This window comes from Pogona vitticeps, chromosome 3 (assembly GCF_051106095.1).
Source record: "Pogona vitticeps strain Pit_001003342236 chromosome 3, PviZW2.1, whole genome shotgun sequence".
NCBI classification, from domain to species: domain Eukaryota; kingdom Metazoa; phylum Chordata; class Lepidosauria; order Squamata; family Agamidae; genus Pogona; species Pogona vitticeps.
Window position 1 is genome coordinate 123,910,394 of NC_135785.1, and position 26,460 is coordinate 123,936,853.

A 26,460-nucleotide genomic window follows, 5' to 3' on the forward strand; every position below is an offset into this window, starting at 1 on the left:
AAATAAATCATGACATGCTGTAACGTGTCATGTGTTGTTGTTCATCTGAGGTTGTATTTGTCTAATTTTCAGACCTGCTAAGGACCAGATGATTTTTATTATATCCTGATACATAAAACCATAGAATTCAAAGAGCGCATACTTTTTCACATAACTATAGTTGCAAGGCAGAAGGACTGTGATGCGTATCTTGTTCCTAGGTCATCATTAGTCTGGGCATTGATGATGGGACCAGGGGAACATAAGAAGCAGAAGTGAATGATGGATTCAGAATAGTTGAGACAATTCTCTAGATCTGTATGAGACAAAAAGATGTGTTAGTGAATTCTGGCTGAAGCATTTGAGAACCATCCTTGTCTGGGAGCCCGTGACTATGTTTTTATCATCATTTTCACATGGGCAGATAGATGGTGCAGTTGCAATACAGAATATTGTTAGGGTCACATTAGGTTATATTCCACTTGTTTGTCCAAGCTCACGATGATTTGGAACAATGCCAATAAAAGAGGCAATACTTGAGGGCACTGCATTATGACAATCCTCCAGGAGAGATGCATCTTCTTGAATTTAAATCTGTATGTCAGGATGATGACAAGTGTCAGAATATTTGTAGGATGTGTACTGATATGAGTATTGAACACAGATTTTATTCCTTTAACTTATTTTTTCTTTTTGACCTGGAGGAGGAGAATTACTAGAATGGGTAACAAACATCAGCAAAACTCTGATTGTTGAAACTTGTTGTATGCTCATTACAGATTTTTGTTTCTTCTACTTCTATGCCAAGAAATACCAATGAAAACTATCAAATCAATATTGAAGCAGTTGGTGCTGGCAAAGATGACTACTCTTGATTTTTGTTTATTGGGAGTAGCAAATGCACTATTATAAACTGCAATGACGAATTTGAAAAGGCTAGCATACTTTGATTTTGATTTGGAGTGTATTAACTCCAGTTAAAGCTTAATATTATTAACTCAAAAGTAACTAATCAATGAAGTGCAAGTGACTTTTAACATGGGGATATTCTGCTACCATTGGGTCTCTCAAGGTAGATAACATGTTGGATTCCCAGGACAGCTTCCTGCACCCTAGCCTACCATCCCTGCACTACCTCCTGCATGGCCATGGCTATGATAGTGTTATCCAAATTATCACTGAGTGTCTTCCTTTCTTTGAACATCTTAACATTGTCTTGATGACACTCCAGATGCATAGCGGCAGCCAGAGGCATGGTGCTTATTGTCCAAGGCACAGAAGGCTGTGAATTTTTAAAATGAATCTTAGATCAATGTTCCGTCTAATTTTCTCCCAGCGCTGGGTGGTGGCCCAGCTCCATGAGTGGGAAATTGGCCACGACTGGAACCACATGGATGGCAACACTTGCTGCAGGTGCGTAGCACCAATGCAGTGCTATATGGCTGCACACTAGTGCAGCTTAGAGGAAATGTTGGCTGAGACAATCCTGAGGTCTTGAGATGTGGCCTCCATTGTTCTTTTCCTGAGTCCTGAGGATGTCTGCTTAATCATTTAGGTTTCTAATTAAGGAACAATGTAGTGTTGGTTAGCTCCCCATTTTCGTCTTTCCTAATATGCCCCTCTGGTAGGAGTGATTCACTCACTGTTTAGGGAATATCCTCATTTATGAACAGCATGCCTGTTTCATTTAATTATAAGTAAGAAAGCTCAATATTTGGCAGACCGTCTTCTCCCACCCAGATCTACCCGAATCACCCAACATAGCCAGCAGGGGCGGCTGAGGGGTCTGACGCCAAGAGAGGCCCAGAAGGAAAAAACAAGAAACCAGGCCTTCTCGGCAGTGGCTCCTCGGCTGTGGAACACCCTTCCAACAGAAATTCGGCTGGCACCCTCGCTGGGTGTTTTTAAAAGCCAGTTAAAAACTTGGTTATTCAAGTAGGCCTTCCCTCCAATCAATTAAGTCTTTCTCCTTTTTTCTTTTCTTTGCTATTCCATCTTGGTAATCCTCTCTTTAAATTAATTGTTTTAAATTGAAATTGTAATTGTAATTTTATGATTTTATATATTTTTATATTGTTCTGTTTTATTTTGTAAGCCGCCCCGAGTAGACATGGTCTAGAGAGGCGGGGTAAAAATCAAATAAATAAATAAATAAATTACTGATATCAGTCAAATACTAATATCAAAACCGATAGCCACACTGGCTAGCCATCTGGACTTAGGTATGTCATTTCACTAGTCCATTTTAACAAAAACAAAAAAAATCAGAAGGCTTTTTGTGGTTAGCTGTTAAAAGGTGTGTCAGCTGTAGTGGTAGGGTAAAACAGTGGATTTTAAACAACATTGGGATGCAACTTGCTTGCAAAGCTTTTAGATCCTTTGGCCTTCATCAGTAAAATATACCTTCTTTGTAGTAATAGTCAAATAAGCTATGAAGCTTAGGGCAAGGGAAAAGAACTAAATGATCAAGCATGATCAGATGTTTCTGGTGAATGTGAGATCTTGTGCTTTGGATGAGGTCTGTATGTCTACCTCTAGGAAAGGAGACTTACTTTCCTGAAATGTGGTGGATATAGACACAGAGGGACAAGTGGGTTGGTAGGACATTTTGGAATTCTAGAAACCTCCCATGTTAGGGTCTAGATTAGACATGGTGCTTCGTCTTGGTTCATGTGTTGTCAACTTTGATGACCCACGAATTGCCCCCCAGTGGCCTGATGAACGACAAATTAATTTTTTGGTTCATCAGTTCTTTTTTTTTAACAGCCCATGGGGCTATCTTTTTTTTTTAAAAGCCCCCCACCATCACAGCCTGGCCCCACCCTCTTCCTACTGCCACTTACCTTCCTCCTGCTCCATGGTGGCTTCAATGGAAACAGAAGCTAGACTACTGGAACTGTGGTTTCAGTTTCAGCAGCCTAGCTTTTGCTAGGAGCAGTGGGAAGGGCTTCCGTTTGGACAAGCCTAACTGAGGTGTTCTCCCCCCCCCCCGCTTTTACTTCTGTCAGGTTTCCCCCATCTTTCTATGCCCAGGTGGGCATAGAAAGACAAGTGAAATGGGACCGAAATGATCGCCCAAAAGCAGGATGGGGGATTGATTCTCTCAGGCTTGTTTTTCTATGCCCGGGAGGGCATAGAACTTCAGGGGAAGGCTGATCACTTGGGTCCCACTTCCCTTCTCTTTCTATGCCTGCCTCAGCATAGAAATACAAGAGAACCCTGACAGAAGTGATTCCCCATCCCCGCTGTCTTTGAAAAGACATCAGGGTTGGGAATTGCTTGGGTTCCACTTCCCTTCTCTTTCTATGGCCACCAAGGCATAGAAATACAGGGAAAGCCTCATCCAAGTGATCCTCCACCCCCAAGTCTTTGCAAAGACAGCGGGATTGGGAGATTGCTTGAGTCCCCTTTCGACTTTCTCTCTATGCCCACCTGGGCATAGGAAGACAGGGGGAGTCTGACTGAAGTGACCCCCCCACACACACACTTTTTGCAAAGACAGTGGGGAGAATTCCTTTGGTGAGGCTTCCCCTGTCTATTCCGCAGGTGCAAAGAAAGATAGGGGAAACCTGAGCAAAGCGATTCCCCCCATCTTTGTAGACAGGGGACTGGGATTCCCTTTGGGCAGGCTCTAGCAAGCTGCCCGAAGGGAAAACCCCTCTCTGCTTATGCCCCCGAGGGGCAGCAGATCCGCGGGGGCATAAGCAGATAGGGATAGATGAAAAGATGAATATAAAATGGTTATATTTGTTACTTTGTATGTGTTGAGGTCTCTCAAACTCAGAAATAAGAAGCAACGAATATCTGACAAATCAGCGATATTTCTTCAATATCACAATTCATTTATATTCGTCCCCATGTCTAATCTGGATGCATATGACGGAAGAATGACTGAAGGTGTTCAAAGAACACTGGTTAGGGAACCCTGTTAACTGAGTTTCTTCTTTGTGGTCTCTGTAAATGCACACAAATGGGTTATTCTGGACCTGCGCAGGACCTCTCAGAAGTTTCTAGAGCTTAAAGGCATGTGATTAGTACGATGTTCCATTGTGGCATCCATGCTCTGCCCGCCTGAAGTCCCCCCCCCCCAGTTCCTTTTAGCCTCTGCTTAGGTTAGACCTATCTCGACAACTAGAGCAACTTTTGATGGTGATCACTATTTCTTCTTCATGCCTTCTCAGGCTTTTTCACCTCTTTGTTTGACATTTCCCCATGAGTTCTCTTTGTTCTAAAACAATTTCTCCCCGTTGTTTCCTTTTGCTTTCTTCTTACCTTCATTTCCCCACCCCCATTTGCCCCCTTCCCTATCTTGTCACTCTTTTTACACCCCCCAGCCCCTTTTAAGCAGTGTGTGTTGTGCGCAAACAAGATCCTGCTTTCAGACGGCGACGACTGCTGTCTTTTTTGCCTGGGGGAGCAACATCAAACTCATTCGTGCCTGGAGTGTAAAAAACTCACCAAAATGGCCCTTAAGCTCCGTCTCCAAGGTCTCCGTTCATTTCTCTGGGAGAAATCCCTTAGTCCACCCACTGTCTTGATGGAACCTACCTTGACTCCCGTGCCTAAGCCCGTGTCAAACCCAACCACTTCATCTCCTAAACCAAGGGAGCAGGCTAGATCCTCCTCAAAGTCAAAGTCACCATCAGCATCGAAGGCCTCCTTGACACAGTCTCAGGGCCAGTCGCCTAAGAAGAAAAAGGACAAGGGTGGATCAAAAAAGGCTAAGAAATCCTCAAAGCCTACTTAACTTACTCAACCTCAACCTGACCTCCGTTCACCGATTCTTCCAGAGAGGCTCTTGATTCTTTGTCGGAGGCGGAAGATCCACTCCTGCTACCTCCTGGCCAGGCTCCTGTTTCTGTGCTGAGCCTCTCGCCTAGTCTTGACCCCTCAGTAGCTGATATCCTCACCAGACCGATCTCAGCCCATTCTAGCCGTGCACATTCAAGGTGGGCAGTTATGGTTCAGTTTTCCAACTCGGAGTCTTCTCCGTACTGGTCTCCTCCTCGCAAACTCACCCGATTTCCAGGATCCTCCACATCAAGAGCCTTCTTGATATCAGGCAGACTACCGAGATTCTTATTATGCTGAGTATGACTGATACTGACATATCAGAGATGATATCGACCCGCATGCTGGACTGTATCCTGTTTCTTTGAAAATAAGATCTAACCTGAATGGAAGCCCTAGTATGATTTTTCAAGATACTCGTCATATAAGCTCAGCACCAAAAATTAGCCCCAGTTAAGTGAAACCCTGCCCTCCACCATTGTGCAACAACAACAAGAAGATGACGTGACTGTATTTGAATAAATGTAGATTGTTGTACATGAAAAAAAATAAATAAAACATCCCTTGAAAATAAGCCCTAATGCATTTTTGGAGCAAAAATTCATATAAGACCCTGCCTTATTTTCAGGGAAACACGGTATTATTATGATGAACCAACGAGAGTGCAATATGCATTTGCTTATCCACCTCTGCCTTCTCCTTCTCCTTCACCATCTCCACCCCAACATCGACATCGATCTCATACATCCAAGCTTCAATCGTCTCTTCTGGCTCCTTTGCATGCCAAATCAGCTCTCAAGTGTAACCTGCCTCCAAACGCTCCCGTACATCTTCTGTACCGGTTTCTACTTCTCACTCTTACCTGCGTGCTTCATCCCTTCAGGTCACTACCACCTATAAAGGACCCCCACTCCGCCGCCTGACACCAACAGAGGGTTGTCGATTTTTCTGGTTACCTCATCCAAGACCTCGGCATCTAGACGTCGACAACAGCCACCCTCTTTCTAGTCCACTGTTTCCAAAACTTATGACCACCCACCGGAAATTTCTCAGGAGTCGCCTCCAACTTGCCTACACCCAATTCTGATGTGGTGGATAATCACCCTCCTTCACCTTCTGAAGACTTTACATCCTATTCTCAACTTATACTCCACACGGACAAATCCCTAGAGCTCGAGGTCAAAAAGCTTCCATATCCAAAACAGGACCTAGTATTCAATGACATGAACCAGGATAAAATTCCAACAGTCATTCTGGCTTTCATACCAGCTGTGCTTGATTTGATAAAGGAGTCTTGGGATAAACCACCGTCCTCCCTTCAAATATCCAGACGAGTGGAGAACCATTATGAAATGCATGGTTCAGATATGTCTTTTCTTGCAAAGCATCCGATACGCAGTTCGACCATTGTGGAATCAAATCAATCCAGAGCTCGCAATAAATCATTAGTGACTCCAACAAATAGAGAGGGCAGAAAGTTAGAAGTTCTGGGTCAGCGTCTCTACACTTTAACATCTTTCATCATGAGGGTCGCCAACCACCAGGCTGCTATGGGTGCCTACCACAGGCAACTTTGGAATAAGGTCCTTCCAATATTACAGGCTGCTCCTGAAGACTCCAGGACTTAAGCTCTTAATGTTCATCTAGAGCAGTGGTTCTTGGATAATAACCTTGGATTACTCAGATGTTTTTGAACTGCAACTCCCAGAAACCCCAGCCAGCACAGCTAGTGGTGAAGGCTTCTGGGAATTGCAGTCCAAAAACACCTGAGTAACCCAAGGTTAAGAACCACTGATCTAGAGGCTTCCACCCTGGCAAAACAGCAACAAATAGCTGCTCGTCACACCGCAGATGCTGCCTCCAACGCTATGGCTACTGCAGTCACGCTTAGACGGCATGGCTGGCTTCATTCAGTGGGCATCACAGATGACACCAGATCTCGTATAGAAGACCCTTTGATGGAGTGGGTCTCTTCAACAAAAAGACTGATGAGGTAATGGACAACCTCCACAAAATCAGGAAAACAGCCAGATCCTATTCTACCCAGCATCCCTATCGATATCAACACCCTCAATGACGTTGACTCTCCTTCTTCCAGTAAGCATATCAACAATAACAGTACTGTCCATACAAAACTGAACTCTCAGAAAGACCTTTTTCCGTACCTTCCACTTCCACATCCTCCACCTTTCGCCCTCAGGCTCAGCGTTGTCAGCCCTTTCATCATCCTCAGAAAAAGGGCAAACAATATCTTTGACTCTCTTCAGCCTGGGGTCAGCCTTCATCTTTCCTTCCAAACCCATCTTCACCCTTTCTTCCGCTCTTGGTGTCACATCACAAACAACCATTGGGTACTTTCTATCATTTTTCATGGCTATCTACTCGAATTCGAACTTCCACTCAGCAGTCATGTCAAACACACTCCATACTCACCGGCTCTTCAAGATGAAAATTTCCTCCTCTTCCTGCAGAAGCAAGCTATTCTCAGAGTTCCAAACCACGATCTTCACTCCCGTTATTTTACAGTTCCAAAGCGAGATGGAGGTCTCCATCCCACCCTCAATCTCAGACGCCTCAACAAATAAATCCAGCCCAGACGCTTCAGGATGGTTACACTCGATACCATCATCTCTCTGCTTTCTCAGGGAGACTGGTTTGTTGTGATCAACCTCCAGGATGCATACTTTCACATTTCCATCCATCCACACCACCACAGGTACCTCCACTTCTGCTTCGAAGGCACCACCTACCAGTTTTGTTCTTTTCCGTTCAGCCTTTCCACTGCTCCACGAATCTTTACGAAGTGCCTTGCACCAGTCACTGCGCATCTTTGCCTACACGGCATAACCATCTCCCCCTATATCGATGATTGGCTAATCGTATCAAACCCGTACCAAAGCACCTTAAAGAAACACTCGTTTCACTCTCTCCATGCCAGCGGACCTTGGGCTCAAGGTCCATTTCACCACATCTCAACTACAGCCCTCTCAAACCGCGGACTATATAGGGGCCCACCTTGACTCATCTTGGGCCAGGGCCTTTCTGTCCCAGGAGTGAATAACCAAACTAAAATCTGCAAAAAGGCTTTTTCATCTTCTCACTCCAGTCTCAGCACATCAAGCTCAGCATCTTCTCGGCCTCATGGCTTCGACTACATCAGTTATCCAACATTCCAGGCTCAAAATGGGATCCCTTCAAGCCTGTTACCTTTCCCTTTTCGACCCAATTATCGACACACACCCCTGCAAACTGTTGACAGTTTCCAGAGAATTGGCTCAACAACTTACCCGGTAGACCTTCCTCCCACATCTCACAGTCGGCTGTACATTCGCTTCTCTCCAGTTCACAATTCAGGTCACCACCAATGTCAGTCCCATGGGATGGGGCACTCATTGTGAAGGCCACAGAATCCATGCCCTGTGGGGGAAAAAAGAGAACAAACCTTCCATATCAACCATCTCGAGCTGCTTGCCATCATCAAGGCCTTTTGTGCCTTCCATCCTCTCATTGTCGGTCAGGCCGTTCAGTTGGCCATGGACAATATGACCACACAATGCTATATAAACAAGTAGAGAGGCACTCCCTCTCTCTTCTGTACCTGACAATCCACCTCTGGGAATGGTGTTACACCCACCACGTTTTTCCTGTTGTGGTCCACGTTGGCACTCACAACAACTTCATAGCGGACTATCTCAGCCACCGCACTGTTTGAATCCGCGAATGGGTCTTGGACGACACCATTTTTGCCCAGATCTCCCAATGTTGGGATGCTCCTACTCTCTATGTTTTTGCCACACAAGAGAACACCAAATTCATCCAGTATTGTTCCAGAGCAGGAATAGGTGTGAATTCCCTAGGAGACGCCTTCATGGTCAGCTGGGGAACTGGTCTTATATACCTCTTTCCTCCCATTCCTCTCATTCAAATGACAGTGGTCAGGCTCCGTCAATTTCGCTCCAATGCCATTCTCGCCAGCCCTGGTTCACCCACCTGTGAATGATGTTGACAGACCTCTTTCACCTTCCTCACCTCCCACACCTGCTAACTCAGGACAATGGCAGGATCTACCACCCAGACCTGGAGTCCCTCAATCTTACTGCATGGAGGATTCACCATCCATAGCAGCTGTTCTAGACAAAGCTAGAAAGCCTTCTACTCAGCTTCTCTACCGCTATAAGTGGAAAACGTTCTCCACTTTTCCTGCTTCCAAGGGACTCTCGACAGCACCTGTCTCCTTCAATACTCTCCTTACATTCCTTCTCTGTCTTTTTCATCTTGGTCTGTCACATTCCACCTTGAAGGTATACATTTCGGCTAATGTAGTGCATCAACCACTGGATTCTGATGCTGCTCAGCTTTTCTCTCACCCTACTTAGAAGAAATTTCTCAAAGGCCTCCAAAACATTTGTCCTCCTCAGTGACCACCACTTCGGCAATGGTCTTTTCAGATGGTCCTCAATGGTTATACTTGTCCTCCTTTCGAACCGCTAGCCATTACCAATTTCAAACTTCTTTCCCTTAAGAGTTTGTTTCTCATCGGCATCAAATCGGCCAGGCAAGCTAGCAGCTCTCAGAGCGGATGCACCATATCTCCCAATTTCACTCCCAACAATTTACCCTATACCTGGATGTCTCCTTTCTACCTAAAGTCATGTTGGAATTCCATTTCAGCCAACCTTTGGTTCTCCCTTCTTTTTTTCCATCTCCAACATCCAATCTAGAGCACATGCTCCACACTCTACATGTCAGACACTCCCTCGCTTTTTATGTTGATAGGACTAAATCCTTTAGAAAATCTCCTTGTCTGTTCATCTGCCATCATGGTCCTTGCAAGGGTTCTCCAGTTTCCTCACAAACTTTATCAAGATGGATAGTTCAATGCAGTCACCTTGTCGTATGAACTGGCGGGAAAACTGCCACCATTCTACTAGGGCTGTCTCTACTTCTACCGCCTTTCTTCAGGGTATAGATGTCTCCAACATCTGTCGAGCAGCTACCTGGTCTACTCCCTCAACATTTGTGACTCACTATCGGCTATACTTCAGAGCGAAGAATGAAGCTGGCTTCGGCAGATCTGTTCTTACCTCCTTTTTATTGTGACGTCCCACTTACCGGTAAGTGAGCTTGCTAGTCATCCATTTGTGTGCATTTACGGAAACCACAAAGAACAAAGAGAGGTTACTTACCTGTAACCATGGTTCTTCGAATGGTCCTCTGTGATTCCACACGTCCCACCCATCCTCCCCTCTGTCCGTCATTTTGTCGTCTCTGTGCACCTTTCTGACAATGGCGGACTTTTGGGGAACTGAGAGGACCTCAGATGGGCGAAGCATGCAGGCCACAGGGGAACGTCCCACGAATCACATGTCTTTAAGCTCTAGAAATACCTGAGGGGTCCTGCGCACGTGCAAAATAACCCATTTGTATAGATTCACAGAGGATCGCTCGAAGAAGCATGGTTACACGTAAGTAACCTCTCTTTTGTATTTCTTCCTTGTATTTGCCACAATAGTTCCAAAAACAATGTTTGTCAACATTCTTTTCCCCCCACCCAATAAACAACCTTGCTCAACAGTTGATAGATCATGCTATTGTTTTGCCTTTTGATTCTGTGGGAACTGACAGTGGAATTCAGACATACTTGAAATACTAACTCCTCTATATTAACTGATTTGAGTGTGCTATAGATTTCTGTATGTCATAGTCCAGGTGAAAGTGTGCCCACACAACTTGCCAACAGTAATTTGATGAACTCTGTGAGAAACAGAAAATATCCTGAGCATTTCTGTTGGTGGAAATCTAGCCATTCAATGAGTGGCTGTAGAAAACTGTTCCTGATGCATGAGAGATTATTTCCACCATTTTAAACAAATCTCTTTCTAATCTCCTGAAACCACCTGCATCTCCAACCTGAACCCAACCTCACAAGACCTTACCTTCAAATTTAATTTTACATGATTGTTTGTATTTTATAGGAATCCAGTTCCTGGTTCCTTGTAAGTTGTATTCAGACCTGTGGGAATTTCTCACCTCAACTGTTATTGTGTGTGTCAGAATAGAAAATAGTTTCTGTTGCATAAACCATTTGGTTGTCAAACTTTTATTATTCTATTAGTACATGTTTTGTAAGAGGAATTCCTTCTTTCATTGTATTGTTGTGATTTTAAGACTGTGCTGCAACAGGTTAAGACTGTGGCAGCAGGGAAACAGAAAAGTATTGTAAACCGAAAGAAATGTATTTTTAGATGGTGTCCTACTTCAAAAGAGCATTTTATAATAGTGATGTCTTTCTCTGCAGGTTGCCACTGCCAAGTCCAAAATTTATGGGCTACTGGAAAGTCAGCCTGTTGGGTAATGCACGACGGAAACTTCTGTGCCCAACAGAAACTCATCACATAGATGTAAAGGTCTGTAAGGTTTTCTAAAAGTATAGCATGCATTGTTTACCAGCTTTATAAGATACTAATGCACTTTAGAAGTAATTGACAGTTGCATCCTCCCAAATCCTAGGGTCTCAAGGCAAGTAATAATATCATACAAACATTAGAAGAGCATCCTAAAGAGTGGAGGCCAAGTTAAAAATCAGAAATGCCTCTAAAATGATACCTATAGTAATATTTACTATTGTTGCTGTTGTTCACATCTATATTATGACTTTCCTCCGGTGAGCTCAAGATGGCATATGCGTCTTGCCTTTTCACTTTGTCTTCAGAACAATGCTGTGAGGTAGGTCAGGCTGAGAGGATGGCTGGCCCAAGGTCATCAGTGAGTTTAATCTCTGAGTGGGAACTCATAGATGGATCTCCAAATCTCTAGTCCAGTTCTTGTCACAAGAGATCAGCGATGGTATAGCTGGTATAAACAGAGTTTAGAAATTATTTTCTGCACTACAGCTCCCAGTCAGGAGAACCAGTGGCTATGTTCGCAGAAGGATTCTGGTAGTCCTAGCTCAAAAGAATCCCTAACTTGCTCAAGCTCTACACATGTTTTAAAAGTGATCTAACTAAGGGGAGATTAACCCAGATTTAGGCTTGGAAAAAAGGCAATGCCTGTTTCTGTTCCCTGGTGTTGAGAGTAGAGATGGGGGTATTTGTATATGAATAGTCCCTCACAGTTGGACGTAACAAGAGCCTGGCAGGGAGACTCGTCTTCCATCCTTCTGCCAGGAGTGGATAGTCAATCGTGAGCTCTGGAGCTATTGAAAGGGAGAGCAGAGCTGGCAGAAGCAGCAGACATGTGTGCTGGGGTATTTGTATTTGTAGACGAATATGAATACCCCCATCTCTAGTTGAGAGGTGTCTTTCTGCCCACAATCAGTTTGAATCCTACAGCTCTAAGTTGGTGACCCATTCAGACTTTGAACCCCACAGCCCTGGCTGGCAGGTCATGAGAATTCCTTTTCACCTTCTTGGCATCTCCAGGCCAGTAAGTGGCCTTTCATGTTCTACCTATGCCATCCTGCCTGATCTTATAGAACCATAGGCTGATACAATAATTGAGTTGGAAGGAGCCCATAAGCCTATCAATTCTATCCCCCCTACTCAATGCAGAAATCCAAGTCAAAGCAGATCTGACAGGTGGTTGTCCAACTTTCTTTTGAATGCCTCCAGCGTTGAAGCACTCACCACCTCCTGAGGTAATTGCTTCCCTTGCCATACTGCTCTAGCAGTTAAATTTTTCCTGATATTCAGCCTAAATTTGGCTTCTTGTAGCTTGAGCCCATTATTACAGGCCTTCAGTCTGGAATGGTTGAGAACAGATCCTCTGTCTCAAGTAGTTGGAAAGTGCTATTGTCTTTTTTTCAAGGCTAAACATGCCCCAGTTCTTTTAGTCTTTCCTCAGACCAATCTTGCATGTAACTATATCATCACCAAAAGAGAAGTTAGTTGTCCTCAGTGATGCAATTGGTGAAAAAAAAACTGGCTAATCCAGAGCCTTGTGGCTCAGTGGTCAAACTGCTGTGCTGCAGCCAAAACAGTTCAATCCCAGGTAGCTGTCTCAAGGTTGACTCAGCCTTCTATCCTTCTGAGGTCGGTAAAATGAGGACCCAGCTTGCTGGGGGGTGAGGGGAACAATGTGTAGCTTGCATAACTAACTTGTAAACCACTATGAGTACTTTAAGCACTATGAGGCAGTATATAAGCACCACACTTTGCACTTTAATCCAGAAGCTCAGGAATAAACAAGCAAGCAAACAAGACCTCGCTCCGCCAGCACAGAGCTGATTCTGAATGTCTACAAGGAAGGCAGATAGGGGGATATAATATCAAGTGTACTGTGAGGAAGGCATGGCCAGATGACAAAGCTTTCCTAACATGACAACACATTCTGTGTTCATATGCTTGGCCACTGTGTGTTCCCCTCTCCCTGTGGGCCACCTGCAAATGCTGTCACCCCCACTAATTGTAAGCTCCTCCTAGGAACAGCACTGATGAAGCAAGTTATCTGCTGTTTTCATGTTTTTTTATTTATTTATTCATGCATGCATTTATTTTTGACTGGACTGGACTGGATTAGATTGGATTTTCTGGGCTTTGTACAAGGACCTACAAGATGAGTGGCCATAACAGGGGCATAAAAACTGCACCCAAATTGGTCTCCAAAGCATTTACCATACCCTGAAGACCAGAATCAAATCTAGTCTCGTAGCCAAATCAAATCCAATGCTTTAAGCTTTCCTTACCTGTGCATTCTATCCTTGCACATGGATTTGTATTCCAGGTGGTTGTAGGGCCCTGCAATACTTTCATTACTATCAGTAGCTATATATACCGAAGTCTAAAGGGGAGAGCCACTTTCTTTTATAGAACAACATAACTCCACAATATTTGACCCAGTTTGTGCAGGTTGTTGTGAGGGTTTGCAGACATAAACATTGCTTTGCTAATAATCTTCCTCTTAATGGTTTTTCTGAGAACATCATTGAGGGATTTTGCTATTTGATGTCTCTTTTAGGGCCCAATATACTTAAACGTGCAGGAATTTTTGCTGGACAGGCATGAAGCCAGATCTCTGAGTTTTACAGAAGAAGTAGCCTGTTGGTCACTGCCTTTGAATGAAGTGAATTTAGTGTGTGACATTGCAGTAGCACAAGGTAGAGTACTGCTTTTTATTTTCCAGTAAATTAGTGGAAACAAGAAACTACTTGAATTTTCAAATACATGTTTAAAACAGCATTTAATATAATAGTTTAATATAAATTATTTTGCTTGTAATTCATCCAATGGCTCTGAAAAGCATCTTCTACATTTTTTGCTGCAGGTGTGTTTCATGTGTGTTTCTTTGTTTTAAGCAAAAGGTTTCTAAATGCCAATGTTATGCTTCAGTGGAGAGGAAAATAAGATGTACAGCTACATCCTTCTTTTTTACATTGCAACCTGTGTTTGGGCAAACATTCTGTAGAGTCACGAACAGTCTTTATTTATTCCTGGTATCTTGTATTCTCTAATTAGTCATTTTCCCTAGGTACCCAAATATGCATGAAGAAATTACAAATACCTATTATGCACATGGAAGATGACAAGTGTTAGCAAAACATATGCTATAGATTGACTACTAAGAGTAGAATAATTGTTTGGTGGATCTGGACAATACAATGTACGTTATCTGCGTTAGTCTTTTGTAACACAATGTCCACTTCTAAATTGATCTAGTTTAGCCAAGGCCATGAGTAAGTGTACTTTGCTGTGAAGAAACAAAATAATTCTAAGATAAACCATGTATGGCTTCTGCTAACTGTGAAGCAAAACAGAGAGGTGTATTGGACAAGAAGTAGCTATGTCTCAGCACATTGGCAAAATCAAGGGGGGGGGAGAAAAAGAATTGACAAACAGGACAAAATATTTTAGTACTTAAAAGACTACAAATCTTTCATTATGCACTTTTGTGAATCAATATCCATTTCTTCAGACACAAGGAGTACAGTGGTGCCTTGACTTATGAACTTAATCCGTTCTGGAATGATGGTTGTAACTTGAAGCACCATTTCCCGTAGGAGTTCATTGAAATGTGATTAATCCATTCTGGCCGTTTTTTGGTTGTATCTCAAGGCAACGGTCACAAGCAGTTAATCTGTCCACTACCACTAAGGAGAGACTTTATTTCGACTTAGGTTAAAAAAAGGGCAGGAAAGGAAGGAGAGGGGAACAATGGGGAAAGAAAGAAAGAAAGAAAGAAAGAAAGAAAGAAAGAAAGAAAGAAAGAAAGAAAGAAAGAAAGAAAGAAAGAAAGAAAGAAAGAAAGAAAGAAAGAAAGAAAGAAAGAAAGAAAGAAAGAAAGAAAGAAAGAAAGAAAGAAGGTCATCACTGGGGCACACGAGCCCCTCAGACAAAGGTTTGTGCTTTTAAGCACAAAAAGAGAGAGGCTAGAGAGAGAGAAGACAATGGGGGGGGGAGAGACTTTGGAATCTAAAACACATTTTAAACCCACACATGTTAAACCAGCACCTTTTACAACAGACACCTTTTAAAACCAAACACATTTTAAAACCACACATTTTATGCCAACACCTTTTAAAATGAAAAAGAGATCACTTATCTTTTGGTGTTTTCTGGAGGACATCACTGTGACATCTCCGCCAGGGGTCTCCTTAGGTACAGTAGAGGTGACTTCTGGCTGGAGGACAGGCAGGTGGGTGGTGAGATGGTCATCACTGGGAGGTAGAGGTCCCCTCCTTTGGGTCATCTTCTCCAGGGGTTTCCTGTCACTGGATTTTGGCTACAGGCTCCATTCTGGTGAAAAATCTGTCCAGTTTCACCTGCTTCATCCTGCGCTGCAGAACATTTCTGAAATGGTTGACCACGTTGTCGTTCATCATGTCCAAAACTCTTCGTATCACAGTCCTGTTTGGGTGGTGCCTCTCAAAGAAGGCCTGGCACCTGTTCCATTTCTTGCAGATGGATCTTATCTCCTCACTGCTAACCTGCTCTCCCTCTTCCTCTTCCTCAGTGGAAAGCTCCTCCACAAGAGCCTTCTGCTGCTTGATTTGCAGTTCTACAAGTTCTTCTGTGGTCAACTCCTCTTCATGGTCTCCAATCAGCTCTTCTACATCCTCCTTATTGACATCCAGACCCATGCCTTCACCCATAGAGACAATGTCCCTCACCACCTGTGCATCAGTCACCTCAGTGTCATTGTCTGTGGCACATTCTAGCCACAGTTTCCTCCAGGCTGAGTTCAAGGTCCGAGTTTTGACATCTTGCCAGGCCTTGTCAACGAGTCTGATGTTGTGGAGGACGTTGAAATGTGACTTCCAGAACTCTTTCAGGGTCAAGGATGTCTCCTCGGTGATATTGAAACAGCTGGTGAAAAGTGCCTTTGTGTAGAGCTTCTTGAAGTTGCTGATCACTTGCTGGTCCATGGGCTGCAGAAGAGGTGTTGTGTGTGTGTGGGGGGGGGACTTGACCTTGATGAAGTCATACTCGTCATCAAGATAATCCACCAAGGATGGGGAGGCATGCTGGGGTGTTGTCCATTAGCAGAAGGCACCTTTTAGGAAGCTGGTTGTCAGAAAGATATTTTTTGACAGTGGGTGAAAACACTTCATAGAGCCATTCCATAAACAGCTATCCTGTCATCCAAGCTCTTGTGTTGACCCTCCACATGACAGGCAGTGTGGCCTTGTTTACTTTCTCTTGGTGGAATGGGCGAGTGTGACGGCCTTCCTCAAGACTCACAAACGGAGGTTGTCACGTCACTTTAAAACCCTACACTCTTCTTTACTGCCACCAACCATTCCTTAAAGAATCATACAGCAGGCCAGTATAACTTTGAAAAATAAAAACTTGGTTTATTGAATACAAAAAGAAAGGAATGGTAAATCACTTGTTAAAGGAATAATCAATCAATCACTGTTTCAGTAACTGTTTCTCAGGCACTAGCTCTCACAGACTCTTTCTCACTGACACTAAGATCACTTCTACTCGCAGCTCAGACACTCATCTCTCATCTATCTGCTATCTCCTATCTATCTATCTCTCCCACTCACACCTCACACACACCTTATATAGCACAGCTCCTCCCACCTCTGCACCACCCTCCGCCCTCTCATTGGCTGAGATTTTCCCTCCCAGCTGTGACGGACAGGTAATGCTATGGCTGACCGTAACATCGAGGATTCTGGGAGTGGTACACTAGCAGAGGCTTGATCTTCAGATCGCCAGTGGCGTTGGCACACAACAAAGGGGTCAATCTTTCCTTCATGGGTTTGTGGCCTGGCATTTTCTGTTTCTCCTGAGTGATGAAGGTTCTGCTGGGGATCTTCTTCCAGAAGAGCCCTGTCTCATCACAGTTGAAGACTTGCTGGGGGAGGTAGTCTTCTTCCTTGATGAATTTGACAAAGTCCAACTTGAAGGCTTCTGCAGCTGCATGGTCAGAACTTGCAGCCTCCCCATGTCTTATCACGCTGTGGATGTCACTTCTCTTTTGGAACTTTTGAAACCATCCCCTGCTGGCTTGCAATTCTTCTTGCACTGCACTTCCGGAGGGGTTTCTTTCCATTAAATCACTGTGCAGCTTCTTGACTTTCTCACAAATCATGGCTTCACTGATGCTTTCCCCTTTCAGCAGTTTCTCATTCATCCACACCAATAAAAGTTTTTCCACCTCTTCAATCAGGGGTGTCCTGTTCCTTATTATGATTGTGACTCCTTTTGGTACATCAATTTCTTTCAAGGTATCTTTCTTCTTCAATATGGTGGAGGTGGTTGACTTTGACATCTTGTATTCAAAGGCACTGTACTGTACAGTAAATGAGTACTGCTCAGCACACCATGCACCACACAGTAGTACTGTACAGCACACAAACCCTAGGAGCCACAGAATATTTTTTTTAAAAAAAAACACAATTCCAGCAACCATTCTAGCAAACAGACCCTTCAAACAAAGGTTTCTGCTTTTAAGCACAAAAAGAGAAAGGATAGAGAGAGAGAGAGAAAAGACAATTGGGGGAGGGGCTTTGGAGTCTAAACTGCATTTTAAACCCACACCTTTTAAAACAAAAGAGAGGTCACAGTACACAAACCCTAGGAGCCACAGAATATAAAAAACAACATTCTAGCAGGGACTAGAAATGCTACAACTACGCACTGCAAGCTCCATCAGCGCACAGAAACATAACCCCCCCCCAGCCCAAACCCACGCTACATACCGGACTCACCCAGAACAGGCAGTCTCTTTGTTTTAAAAAAAGAAAGTCAAAAAGCAAAAATGCAAAGAGCAATTTTTTTTTAAAATGCTATATATATATATATATATATATATACACACACACACAGAGTACAGTAGTGTACCAGGCAGTACCAAGCAGTCCGAACCCACACTCTCTAACCGCCGGGGCGAAAGAGCTACAGAGAAGTAGCCTCTTTGCCAACCAACGGTTTTAACTGAAAGCACTTCACATTTCTCGCTTTCCCCAACTTCCCCGCCTGTTTTTTCTGGTTGTAACTCGAAGCTCCGGTCGCAAGTTGAAGCAAAATTTTGCAGCCGGAGCGGGTCGTAACTTGAAATGGTCGTAAGTCAGGATGTTTGTAATTCGAGGTACCACTATACTCATGTATCTGTGAAGTTCTTCTTCGTGGCCTCTGTGAATCACACCCTGGGTGATTCACACCTGTGCAGAGCCTCATTGGAAGATTCTAGAGCTTCTGTGGTAGCAATGAACACATTAGAATATACCCCTCCCCACCCTTGGTACCAAGCGTCCCATTTCAGTTTCTTTCAACCGCCGTGTTGAGAGCCTCATATTTCTGTTTCTGTAAGTAAAACAGAAAGAGAGCTAATTGTTTCTGTAAGTAAAACAGAAAGAGAGCAGTTACTGAATCATCAAAACAACGTCCATCAGCTACACCAGCTCGTTCTGATTCTCCATCTGCATCGTCTAAGACGTTGAAGACACACAAATCAAAACCCTCCATACGGAACTCATCGACTTCAAAAACAACTTCTAAACATCTGACACCTACTGAACCTGCTCTGGCTCCAGAGCCTGTTCCTCCTAAACGAGCTAAACAGTCTAAACCTACAGACATCCCACCACAACCACAACTCTCTGAATCAATTTTGGTCAGATCTACCTCAGATGATGACAGACTTCCATCCCATCAACTCTGTTCTCAGTCTCCAGAATGGGATGATAAAGCTGACCAACTAACGTCCTCTCTTCCCAGTCCACAACCTTCCATTCCTTCCAGCAATCCTTCGGTTATTCCATCACCCGAGGATTCCCATCCCGAATGGCTGAACACCGTTCCATATTCAATGCCCTCGGATCACCCACTGATCCCTAACCAGGACCGTCGACATCAACAATCTCGACAGCTCGCTTCATTGTGTGTGGTTTAAACCGATGTTCAGCACACACATTGGGTTACCATTTGCCCCGACCAGTGCTCTGCTCGACAAACTGCACCAACTAGTCGACCAGGTGTTTTACCCAGTTCGATAATACCATCTAATAGTCGGCCTGCCTCTCAACAATCATCGGTGTCAAAGCAGCCACATCACTGAGAGGTGATTATACCTCAATGTGCTCCCCACTTGGTATCGAGAAAACCTTGGACGGTCAAGCAGATTTCAGCCACACATGAGGCTTTTGCAGCCCCAGCCTCCCGATACTTTCCTACTACAATAGATGTAGTATCACTCTTTGTGCTCGGCATCACCAGCATCAATTTATTCTACTGCTATGCCATCACGTCAGCAGCCTCTGTTTTGACATCACAGAGACACAGGCTCTGATATCGACGATCCTCAATATTCATCCTGGTTCATGGACACTCGCTCCATTCCATCACATCAACACAGTTCCCATCCTCTGGTAAATCCAAGTCATTGACCCCGGCACCGTTACAACACCAAGCTCAACACTGAGGTCCATCCCTACCAATTGAGGTCAGTCGACGTTCAACCACCATCTTTCAATGTCGACGATCCTCGACATCGACAGATGTCCATGGACATGCCACCTCCATCTTTTCTGACTCATAACCAGCAATACTACGACACTCAGCCTCTTAGCACCGAAGTCAATTGACAGTCCGTCAACTCCAGACATGACCTTGATGGCTCTGACCATGAATCTCAGCTGCAGACTTCATTTTTGTAACTTACCTCTCCAGAGTCAGACATTGTTAATACCGACCCGCCGTCACTGGCAGAGGATTTCCAGACCTATTGCCCAACTTTTGATTCGCATGGCTAAATCCCTTGATGTGCAAGTCCACCAACCATCAACAGAACTAGCCGATCATCTATATGATCCAATTTCTAAAAATACAACCACTCAGGTGTACATATCAATGTTACGGTCTCTCCTTAGTACTGTGCAGAGATCCTGGACAAAACCAGCTTCCTCCCATACCATGTCTAAGCGGATCGATAGAATCCATGACCCAGGAGCCATTTTCCTCCAAAAACAACCAGCTCCAAATTCTATATTTGTCGAAGCCTCTCAATCTAGATCTTGACATCGACAATCTCTCATACCATCAAATAAAGACAGCCAGTGAATAAACTCCATGGGTAAATGGCTTTACTCTTTCGCAGCGTTCTCCACATGAGTCGCTAATTATCAAGGAGCCATGGGAGCTTACCAACGCTTCCCCTGGGACAACATGTCCACCTCTGTTGAATCCCTGCCAGAGGATAAAAAGAGACAAACTCAAACCTTCCAACAAGAAGGTCTCTCCGTTGCTAAACAACAGATGCTTTCTGCTCGCCACACTGTAGATGCTACAGCCATGTCCATGGCCACTTTAGTAGCCCTACGCTATTTTTCCTGGCTCAGAACGGCCGGCTTAGTTGAAGATGCTTGGGCACATTTTGAAGACTTACCCATCGATGGAGCAGGTCTTTTTCATGCTGAAACTGCGAACGTACAAAAGAAATGTTCAGCAGCCAGACGTTGGGGATTTTACCCTTCCTACCACCAACGTCCTCAGCAAAATCAGTGGAAACAACCCTATAACTTGTACCAGAGGTTTCAACAAGAATGTTGTATTTACTGAATTCAAAGTTTTATGCCTTAAAATGTTGGGTTTAATATTTTTATTTATTTCATTGTTTTGATTTTATATTTTATAGGGGTTTTACTGTGTTTGCTATTTTATTGTAATTGACTTGCATCCCTGTAGGGGAAAAGATACCAAATAAATTAAACAAATTAATAAACTCCATTTATATTTCTGCTTGTGACACGTAACAAACATATTAAATATATATTTTCATCTTTCAAAGACAAGTATGTTTGTTAGTAATAATAATTGATTAATAGGAATGCTTGTCCCCAGCCCTCAAATCTACACTATAGTTCCAACACATTTGGAATACAGTGGTGCCTCGCTTAACGAGCACACCGTTTAACGATGAATCCGCATAGCGATCTGTTTTTTCAGATCGCTAATGCAATCGCATTGCGATGTTTTCAATGGCAAAACATCGCATTGCGATGATTGGTTTCGCTTACCGTTCTTCACATTGCGATGTTTTTTTAAACAGCTGATCGGTGGTTCCAAAATGGCTGCCGGACGCCCAAAATGGCCGGTGCAACCATTTTCGCGCCCTGCCCTTGCTTACTGAGGGCGCGAAAATGGCGGCGCTATGGAGGAACTTCGCTGAATGGTGAGTTTGGGGCCCCATAGGAACGTGGGGACATGGTGGCGCTGCGGGCTAAACCACAGAAGCCTGTGCTGCAGGGTCAGAAGACCAAGCAGTCATAAGATCGAATCCACGCGACGGAGTGAGTGCCCGTCGCTTGTCCCAGCTCCCGCCAACCTAGTGGTTCGAAAGCATGCAAATGCAAGTAGATAAATAGGGACCACCTCGGTGGGAAGGTAACAGCGTTCCGTGTCTAAGTCACACTGGCCATGTGACCACGGAAGATTGTCTTCGGACAAACGCTGGCTCTATGGCTTGGAAACGGGGATGAGCACCGCCCCCTAGAGTCGAACACGACTGGACAAAAATTGTCAAGGGGAACCTTTACCTTTATCCTATGGGGTTTTTTGATCCATTTAGCGATGTTTTTGCATAGCGGACGATTAATCCGGAACAGATTAACGTCGCTATACGGGGCACCACTATATTTATTTGTGAGCCTAATACAGTATGTCAGATTGAACATTTAAACCTAAATTTCAGGCTGTGCTAGCATCTGGATTTCATTATCCTTCCTTGCAGCCTAGCCCTTAATGGTGCTGCAAACCTTTTCTGGAAGTTTTCCAGCCCTTTGGTGCAAATTTTTGGAGTCCTTTGGAGAGTATGAATGGAATAATTATCTATGAGAATCTGCAGGTGATCATAGAAATTCCTTGAACAGTATCTAACTTTTGTCTTTTCTTTGTTCTTTTTTTAAGAGAATGAAGCTGAAAACTCTCTTTATGTTGCTACATGCAATCCTGTGTCTTTATATTTTATGAATACATCTGGCAAAAATGGATTCTTTGTAGACTTGTATGATATCTTCCCAAGAACAGTTGGTGGCAGATGGCAGCCTTTTGTGACACTGGCACCTCTCGGTAATCCATTAAATGGTCAAGTTATTCTACATGAAGAGCAGGTAAAAAAGCCTCCTATTTTACATTAGCAACTTATTTATGAGGAATCAGAATTCCTTGTGTTTTTCTCAACTGCTTTACTTCTTTTAAAGCATACAAATTTATGAATTTCTTGAATAGCTAACTATGAAGGACATGAAGATACTAGATGGGGAGAACCTCTCAAAGTGATTGTAAAGAAACATCTGACATATATACAATACTAGAAAGCATGATTTTTGTAGTTTTTGTAAGGGATTTCCATGAGTAGTGAAAGATTGTATGAGCCTTTCATGTAAAATTGATGTGGATTTAGCTTGCATTCATTTTCCACATGCATGTTTCTGAAAGTGGTTATTCTATGACATATGCATTAAGAGCATGCTTTCAAGATTGATCTTTATTTTCTTGTGCACATTCTAATTTATTGTTCTTCGTGGTCTCTGTGAATGCACTCAAATGGGTTACTTTGCGCCTGCACAGGACCTCTCAGAAGTTTCTAGAGCTTAAAGATGTGATTAGTGGGATGTTCCCCCATGGAATGAATGCTCCACCCGTCTGAAGTCCCCTCAGTTCCTTTTAGCCGCCACTTAAGCCAGACCTTCTCGACACTACAGCAACTACTTTTCAAAATACGATCGCCATTGTTCCTATTTGCCTTTATAAGCTCCCGTAGTACTCCTACAGACTTTTCCCCATTTTCTTTCCATTATATTCAGTTTTTCTTAATTTTCCTTACTTTTGTTTTCCCACACACACCCTTTTTATGGCCCCTCCAGATCTGTTTAAGCGGTGTGTGTCATGGTCAAATAAGATTCCCCTTTGTGACGGTCATGACCACTGCCTTTTTTGCTTGCGAAAGCAATATCAGACTCGGTCTTGCCCAGAGTGTAAGAGATTTATGAAGCCTCATCTGCAATGTCTTCATTCTTTTCTCTGGGAAAAGTCTCTTAAACCACCATCCTCCTTCATGGAGCCCACCTCAGAACCTGTACCTGGGCAAGAAGTATCTGAATCCATGTCGAACCCGACCACGCCATCTCCAAAACCAAAAAGATCTTCAAAATCCTCTTCGAAATTGAAGTCTACGTCGGTATCGAAACCATCCTCTGCTCGGCCTTATGACCATTCCTCAAAACAGAAAAAAGAGCCTGCTAAATCAAAGGCTAAAAAATCATCTAAGCCTTCTCAACCTCTTCAGACTCCTTTGGATCTCTCATCTCCAATCTTGGAGAACTCCTTGAGAGAGATTCCCCACTCTTTATCGGAAGGGGAGGACCTGCTCCCAGTACCTCCTGGCCAGGCTCCTGTTTCTATAACGTGCCTTTCACCCAGTCTTAGCCCCTTGGTGGCTGATGTTCCTTCCAGCATGGCCTCGGCCCATTCAAGCCGTATAGCTCCAGGGCAGCAACAGTAATCCAACTGTCACACTCGGAGTCTTCTTGCCATCAATTGCCTCCGCACAAACGATTGGCGAAAAGGCATCACCTCTCACCCATCTATCAAGAGCCTCCACATCAAGAGATTTATATGTCCATAGATCATCCCAACATCGTCTACCGCCACAATATCGAGACCCATACTATGATAGTTATGGTCGATATCGACACTGGGAGGATGACATTGACCCGTATATGGGAGAAAATTATTATGACATGCTTTAGACTGATAAGGATAATAAATAAATAGCAAATTAGTGCTTCTGTTTTTTATGGCAGCCTTATCAAATCATCAGAAATACCAACTTTTGCCTATATGTTTATTCTGTCTATGCTTTTATTCTGCTCCATGAAAATAAATCTGTTCTCAAGGTTTCATTGGGAATTTGAGACTTTGAAGCTAACAGCAGCAGAGAATCACTTCGCAGGTCAAAAATGCTATATGGATAAATATTACTGTCAGCATTCAGATAGTGAAACCAATTTAAATATTTCTTTTTAGATGTCTCCCTTTAACAGAGTGTCTGTGAGAAAAGGAAAAGGAAGACATGCACTTGTCGTTAAGCATTTACCAGTCTTGTTTTGTGTTCACTTTGCTCTTATAATACAAGCCAGGGAGCTATAGCAGAAAGGAAAGAGGAATTGAATAGAAAATTAAATTTTGTGTCCAGTCTTCTTGCAAAGAAAGATATAGCTATTTACATGGACAAGTTTTAAAAGTATGTTTAATTCTTGGAAAATGGGACATTAAAAGGATGTGGTTTTAGAAGAAATCGTTATCGCAGACAAGGCTAAGTGAAAAGAAAGCCATTTCTGTTTAAATAGTATGTGCTTTCTTCCTCTCTTGCATTTTAAAACCCCATTCCCCAGAACTGTCCAGAAGGATAGTGATATCATCTTCTCCTTCCCTGAATGGCAGTTCCAGTTTTGTTTGAACTAAGTTTTTCCAAGGAATTAAAACCCTGGCTGAGACACAAACTGCAGCAAGGAAAGGGAAGCTTTGCAATAGCTAAAAATAAAAGAAAGGCACCTCAAAATAATGGTCATTACATCTGCTGACTATTTGGATTTAGGACACTGGGGACATGAGGTCACCCAAAGGTTTCTTTTCTCCCAGTGAAAAATAAACAAAACAGAAACTGCATACTAGCAATAGCATATCTTCCCAGCCCACTTGAGGAATTGCCAAAGCTGTAACTGGAAGTATTCACCAGTGATGCAAAATTCTATTTTTATCTGCAAATCAGTATGTCACCAGTCATTTGGTACAGATGGGAGCCATTAACATCGAAAAAGGTGGAGAAGAAAGTTTTGTTATACTGCCAGCTGACCTTGTAAACTTAGCACTAAGTGAAAGAGCACAACTGCCCTTTGTATGTTTACAATGATTGGAAAATCTTAACACTTTCGTTACTTCTGTAACAATAATACATGAGGAAAAAATGCCAGAAGAAGACCAGTTTTTCCTGTACTAAACATTTTATTCATTTTCTTATTGAAGAATTTTTATAGAGTCTGTGGTATTTGAGCATTATTGAGTATTTCTTGGGATTGAATTGGCCTGTGTCTAAACTATAACAGTAGTATTTGGTAGCATTTTATGGTGTTTAAGTGAAATGAAACTTTTTTGACCCTCATGCACCAGGATAAACAAACTGCTTTTGTGTGTTTCAGGAAGTTTTCTAAGCCATATAAGAATTCCAGTGTATTGCACATTATAAAACTGCAGCATGCTTTGTGCAGACTTAAGTATGTTCCATCTAGACACCCAGAACAAAAAAACACAATAAAAATGAGATAAAACAAAAGAAAGCATGCATTTCTTGTATTCTGGAATACCTCCCAGCTCTAGTGAATTCTAACACACCTTATCAGTTTCTCTTAAATGGGAAGCAGAGCGCATCACTTCGGTGTCAACGCTTTATGGTTCACCAAAAAAGTCACAAGTTATCTTCCCCCCCTAAGGCTTTACAATGGCTTTCACCAAAAAAAGGCCTCTGGTGTAAAACAATTGTTAGGACATATTTTATTCCAGGTATTTTTGTTTGTTTATATGCAAGAAAACAAAACATGGCAATCATCTGAACTATAGAGACACTGTTTATAACTCTTCTCTGTATATTCTTAAAAAAAAAGTGTAACTGCACAGTTGAAATGTTCCCATTGTATTGCATGAGAGTTAAAATTTTACCCCTCATTCATGGTAACTGTGATGGAGTCTAATGGGAGGTGTAGATACTTTGGTGGAAATTCTAAGGCTGCTGACAGCAGGTTTTGGTGATTTAAAAAATTCCAATTCCTCCCCCCCCCCCCGCATTAGGGGCCAGGGGACTGGGGGAATCTTTAATTTCTGAAAACCACCATCACCAGTAAAATCATCCCAGTGGCAGCAATTTTCAGAAATTTGATTCCCCCTGTCCCACAGCTCTCCATGACTTTCCCAGGATGAAAGGAATCCCATTGGAGTCTCATGACCTTCGAAGGAGGAATCAGAATTTTTTAAATTATGAAAAACTGCCACAGCTGAGGATGTGAGCTTCTAAATCATTTCAATCAAGAGATGAACCCCGAATTCTAGGTAAATTTTTTGCTGAGGAGACTTTTTTTGGAAAAAAAAACACAGTATTTTCCAATAAAATTAAATTCCCAATTTCTAAACTGTATTCTATTCCTCCTTCCCAAGGGAAAAAGGTTAATCATGTTATGCAACGTCATACTCA

General features: G+C 43.1%; 1 protein-coding gene and 1 long non-coding RNA gene across 2 annotated transcripts in view; one reads left to right on the top strand and one right to left on the bottom strand.

Moving 5' to 3' along the window:
* The window catches only part of VWA8 (von Willebrand factor A domain containing 8), a 187,363-nt gene that overhangs the window by 111,752 nt on the left and 49,151 nt on the right, over nt 1–26,460 (top strand). The window contains exons 27-29 of the mRNA XM_072994764.2: nt 11,069–11,177; nt 13,726–13,864; nt 22,122–22,324. Coding sequence (XP_072850865.2) covers nt 11,069–11,177; nt 13,726–13,864; nt 22,122–22,324 — 451 coding nt within the window. The remainder of the gene's footprint in view (nt 1–11,068; nt 11,178–13,725; nt 13,865–22,121; nt 22,325–26,460) is intronic.
* On the bottom strand, nt 4,570–8,125 carry LOC144588244 (uncharacterized). Its single transcript, XR_013543696.1, has 2 exons — nt 8,058–8,125; nt 4,570–4,664 (listed from the first exon to the last, which is right to left on the bottom strand). It is a non-coding gene; the product is annotated as an uncharacterized LOC144588244 (long non-coding RNA).